This window comes from Medicago sativa, chromosome 3 (assembly GCF_051527215.1).
Source record: "Medicago sativa cultivar Bolivia chromosome 3, Bolivia_mono, whole genome shotgun sequence".
Lineage (NCBI taxonomy): Eukaryota > Viridiplantae > Streptophyta > Magnoliopsida > Fabales > Fabaceae > Medicago > Medicago sativa.
In genome coordinates, this window is record NC_140751.1 from 103,608,139 (window position 1) to 103,614,138 (window position 6,000).

The 6,000-nt window shown below is 33.3% G+C and overlaps 2 protein-coding genes across 2 annotated transcripts; one reads left to right on the plus strand and one right to left on the minus strand.

The window, feature by feature from the left end:
- Positions 1-2,080: 2,080 nt before the first annotated feature.
- LOC146943243 (uncharacterized) lies at positions 2,081-3,091 on the minus strand (the record flags this gene model as incomplete). The annotated part of the gene is made up of 1 exon (XM_085750093.1): positions 2,081-3,091. A coding segment is annotated over one exon (1,011 nt), but the record flags the coding sequence as incomplete, so codon positions are not given.
- Positions 3,092-4,292: 1,201 nt separating this feature from the next.
- On the plus strand, positions 4,293-5,094 carry LOC146943244 (peptidyl-prolyl cis-trans isomerase 2-like). Its single transcript, XM_085757330.1, has one exon. The coding sequence runs from the start codon at positions 4,374-4,376 to the stop codon at positions 4,938-4,940; it is 567 nt and encodes a 188-aa protein (XP_085613456.1). The 5' UTR covers positions 4,293-4,373; the 3' UTR covers positions 4,941-5,094.
- The last annotated feature ends 906 nt before the right edge of the window (positions 5,095-6,000 follow it).

Consider the following 6,000-nt stretch of genomic DNA (forward strand, 5'->3'; position numbering starts at 1 on the left):
GTTCCCTTATTTTAGACACGCATCTAATGATGTGTTGTCATATCAATTAATGAATATATCAACTTCTGTATTTTCGTGTTTATTAATTGATGCGGTAGCACATCATTAGTGTATGTGTTAAATAATTGTAGAGTATACTGGTTAAATTCTTTTAATAATGTTTGATATTAGTGGGTATAAAGATGATTGGGTAAGTATCAATTTCATAGGACCACTTTCTATTATATTTTTACCGTGCGTTTACTTTCTCTTTCTCTCACTCTCTTTACTATTTTTGCCCCAAAAAAAGAGGAAAGAAAAATATTGTCGCAAAAATTATCAGTTTTTTGATTTATATCTTCAACTCTCTTTACATAATGAAGTGAAATAAAATCTTTAAGCTCAACTTGTTCTTCATGGTTTTATTTTTGTACTATCTACTTCATTCTTTAAATTTAACTCGAAGATTCAATTTCCTTATGAATAATATATAGGAAGACTAAGGGGGATGTATTGCATTAGGATTCTATGGGATTTTAAAAGACTTTTTAATTATGAAAAAGTCTTGTGGTATTCAATCAAGACTTTTTGCAACTTAAAAAAAGTCTTGTGGTATTCAATCAAGACTCTTTGTCATTTTAAAAAAGTCTTGAGGTATTCAATCAAGACTTTTCATCACTTAAAAAAAGTCTCATGGTATTCAAAATCATTCAAATTTCGAAGGATTGTTTAATAAATTGGATTTTGATGGATTTTGTGGGATTTTGTAGTGTAATTTTAACAAGAAAAAGTCTTTCATGAAAAGATGAGATTTCTTGGGATTGTTTTTCATTTAAAAGTTACTATCTCTTTCTTCTCCCTTCTCTCTCTCCCCTCCCCCCTCTCTCCTTTCTCTCTTCGTCTCTCTCTCTCTCTCTCTCTCTCTCTCTCTCTCTCTCTCTCCCTCCTCTCTTCTCTCTCTCTCACCTCTCTTAGAAAAACTCAAACGACTTCTCTAATTTCAAACACAAAATGAGGGCTGACACAATAATTTTTTTTTTGAAAGATTTGTAAGGGCTGTCATAATTTTAAATATGCACAATTGAATTTTGTGGGAATAACATTTTTAACAAATAAAAAATGTGTATGGAGAATAATGTGTTAAGAGTGTTTTTTAGTCCCTTAAAATCTTATAAAATCCATAAAATCCTTAAAATTTTAAAATCAATAGTAAAAGAATTTTTTATTGGTTTTATTTTTCTTTATTCAAACGCTAGAATTTATTTGTTCATTATTTTTATCATTCACACTTGTAAGTTTGTTCTTTTTTTTCCCTAAAATTCATTGAATCCTTTAAAATTTTAAAATCCCATAAAATCCTTTGAAATCCTTAAAAGTCAATGTGATAAATCCATTAAAATCTTGAGTGTATAAAGTCTTTTACATAAAAAGTCTTTTAAAATCTCACAGAATCAATATAATCTCACACAGTCTTTTAAAATCTTAAAGACTTTTTTTATTAAAATAGTCTTTTAAAATCCTAATCCAATACACCCCCCTAAAGATTTTATTTCGAACACAGTCGGAGAGTACATATAAAATCAAGCTTTGAGAAATTGTCTTATCTCATTGCAAAAAATTAACACAATGCCAATACAATTTGATGGTCAAATCATACGACGATGATGAATTTGATGATAGCACCTAAGACCAATTTACTAAGTTTACCAAAGCTACGTGCAACTAGCAAACAAAACTCAATGCATCTGAAGATAACATCTCTACTTTATTTAAATAAACTAAAATATCAAAATGGAAAAGAATTTAATCATAACAAAGTGACATCAACAATGTGATTTGAGTAATATGTGTAAAAAATTATAGCACATTGGGTTCTAATACAGACTTCTACAATTCGTAAATTAAACATAAATTTATTATAGATCATCAATGAATTTATAGTTTTTTTTTTTTGTTTTTTTAAGAAGCTAAAATGAAATATATTACTGCAGACTGAAAATTTCAGCACAAGTAGTGCAAAAACCCCAGCTGAAAGAGTATCAAATTACAACCACATAACAAAGGGTAACAAAAAAACAAGATCAAATGTCAAAACCCCCCATTACAGATAAATACCCAGACAAGGTAAAGGGTTCAACCACCACAAATGATAGGAAAAAGCAAAGCTAGGACGGTTCGCTTTCAGCCACCAGTATGATTGAAGTTTAATTTTATCTAGTAATTGATGTAACGGGACCTCTTTTTGATGAAAGACCCGAGCGTTTCTTTCTATCCAAATTACCCACACACAAGAAAGCCATATGAGATTAAAAGCTGGGCGGTTGCTTTTGGAAAACCCGCCTAAGGTGCCAAATTGATACAAATGATCTGACATATGTTCAGGAAACACTATGTGGTACTTGAGCCAATGAGAAATACCATACCACAATTTACCAAAAAAATCACAAGAGAAGAACAAGTGTTTTGCGTCTTCCATCATGCCACATCCACCCACACAAAGTTGAGCATTTGGTTGTAAAATTTGTCTTTTAACTAAATTGTCTGTTGTTGGTAACCTATTACGCATCAGACGCCAAGCAAAGAGACTGACTTTTAAAGGCACTTCCTTATTCCAAATTTCAGTTATGTGATCAGCTATCAAGTTGTTATTTGTTGATGACAACAAGCGGTTATAAGCACTTGTAACATTATATTTGTTGGATGCATGTAAATGCCAAATCCACCTGTCAGAATGAGTAGGCTGCAAAATAATATTAGTTAAAAAATAACAACACTCCCGCACTTTCTCCTCCTCCCAAGCTAGCAAGTGACGCCGCCACTTCCAAGCTTCACCCTCCTCCCCCCACCCAAGCGAATACATTTCAGCCACCGTAGCCATTTTATTAGCAGCAAGATCAAAAAGGCGGCTAAAACTATTTTTCAAAACCATACCATCAATCCAAGGATCCCACCAAAATAAAGTTTGTGTACCATCTCCTACCTCCCACCCAACATTAGTATCAAACCACCGACCACCTCCCACACCAGCCCCATTTTTAATATTAATCAAATTATTCCACCAAACAGAGTTAAACCGCCCATCCTCGGCGATTATTCCTCCTACCTCCCCATATCAAGATGCTAAAACTCTATACCACAAACTCCTATTTTCAACCCTCATCCGCCAACACCATTTAGCAAGTAATGCCAAATTAAACTCCCTAATCAATGAATTTATAGTTCTCCCTCAAATCTACTTCTTTTTTCATCAATTGAATTAATATCATTTCAAACTCAAATCTTCATTTTGTAGGCAATATGTCCCTCATCCTTAGGCAAGCATGCGTACTTCAATCCTCGTAGATTTATTTTATTTATTTATTAAAATAATAAAATGTTATGTTCACAACTCAACTATATTTCAAGAAGAAAAAAAATACTAACTCAACTAGCAAAATGTCAAAATCGCTAGACTAGACGTTGTGATCAGGCTTCGAACCCGATCCCCCACTTGTGTGTGTGAATTCAATGATTATTTGTTATTTCGTTTATTAAAAAATGTTACAAATTCATTAGTCCTTTGGCAGAAATGGTAGGCCGTGTCCTCGTGAGTTTAGCTCAGTTGGTTGGGACAATGCATAAAATATGCAAGGTTCGGGGTTCAAACCCCGACCACTACCAAAAAGAAATGGTAGGCCGTACTTTTCTTATGGTATTTGACAACTCCTTCTCAAAGATGATGACATTTTTGGGTGGAATGTGGTGAATTGTTGCAAGCATATTTATCTAACATTTGCCATCGACAAAAAAGCGATCATCAATAAATTATGCAGAATTTCTTAGTGCGAAGAGCATATATTGTGGATATTATTATCTTACATATATTCCTGATGTTGATATAAAATTTGAAGTGTATTTTCTACTCACCGTACCTTTATGTTCCGGATATAATTCATTAGAAAAACATTTTATTGACACTCTTAGTACTTTTTTTGTACCATATTAATTGACGCTGTTTGACCATGTTTATTTTTTTGAGGCGACGTATGACCATGTTAATATCAATTTTTTTACAGTATAAATTTTGTTAATAATTAAAACTATGCATTGACATATTATTATGTGACGAAAGAGTAACATCTTAAAGATAAAAAAGTGATTTGCCAAACAAATACACTACTAGTAGGAGAACAATTTATATGAAGTAAATGAAATTCCATTTAACAATGAGTGAGTATATATGCTTGGAATCAGATCCGGCCTCAATAATGCATGGTAGTGCAAATTCTCAACTTTAGCTAAATATTTATACCCAAATCCTACTCAATAAACTCACTAACAATTAACTCAATTGCCTTCATCTTCTTCTTCTTCTCTAAATTATAGGAAACTTTCAGTTCTCCGCTCGTACCAAAATGTCTAACCCCATCCCCAACCCCAATCCCAAAGTCTTCTTCGACATGACCGTCGGAGACGAACCGGTCGGACGTATCGTCATGGAACTTTACGCCGACACCACTCCTCTCACCGCCGATAACTTCCGTGCACTCTGCACCGGGGAGAAAGGACTCGGTAGCAGTGGCAAGCCTCTCCATTACAAAGGCTCTATCTTCCACCGCGTCATACCTGATTTCATGTGTCAAGGAGGTGACTTCACCGCCGGTAATGGTACCGGTGGAGAGTCCATCTACGGGTCCAAATTCGCCGACGAGAATTTCATCAAGACCCACACAGGTCCAGGTGTTCTTTCAATGGCGAATGCGGGACCCGGTACGAATGGATCACAGTTCTTCATATGCACGGCGAAGACGGAGTGGCTTGATGGGAAACATGTGGTTTTTGGTGAGGTGGTTGAAGGAATGGAGGTGGTGAAAGAGATTGAGAAAGTTGGGTCCGGTTCGGGGAAAACATCAAAGCCGGTGGTTATTGCTGACTGCGGCCAACCCTCTGATGATAATGATCTTAACCAACAACATATATAGCTACCATGTATGACATGCATGCATATGTTTCAAGGATTTGTGCTATCGTTAATTACTTTCGCTTTAGTACGTACGTTTCCTAATTTGTCTGTTTGTTATACTATCTTTGGGAGATTAATTAATTAATTAATAATAATTAACTTGGTTGACATAATATAGTGTTTCATCTGTGTATGTGGTTAATTGGTAAGGTTCATCATGAAGTGGAGTCTTGTAAGCTGTAGGGTATGATAATTGGGAACTTCTATGGTTCGCCTCACAAATTGAGGTGTATCGGTATTTTTGTTTCATAAATTGATAAATTAACGATCATTTTATGAAGTAAAAAGTTATTTGTCAATGTTTATATTTTAAAAAACATCATTTCATTATTTAAAAGAATCATATTAAATTTTTAACATTTTCTCATAAAAAATAATCAATATTCTTCGTTATGAGTAATAAAAAAATTTAAAAAATAAATTTTATTTTGTTGACGTTTTTGGTAAATAATATTTAATTTTTATAATTGTCAATGATAGAAAATAATTATTTTTCTTAAAATAACAACTCATTTAATTATTAATTTAAATATTTAGATGTACCGGTACACCTAAATATTTAGGTGTACCATAGAATTTGCTATGATAATTATCTCATGAGATCAGTTTTTTTTAATAAAATCAGCATGTGCATTCCTTGTTTTTTGGGTGTACTCTGTTTTGCGTTGTTTCTTTTATATTCATTTTTATGAAATATTCACTACCACAATTTTGGCTTTTAATAGCACAATTTTAATAGCGCTTATGAATAAATGCTATTAAAAATGCAACTCATACACCTGTTATAGCACTTTTCAGTAAGCGCTAAGAAAAACATGTTAAAAACTGGGTTAGATAGCGCTTTGAGATAAACGCTATTATAAAGGTACCGTTTGTTAGCGCTTTTGCAAAAGCGCTATTAAGTGGCTGTATATCAAAATAAAATAAAAAACACGCAGCTTATTAATTTTGCCTTCAAAACTCATAAACCCATCTTCCACAAAGAAAACCCATTACCTCTGAAACCCTTCTTCTTCCTA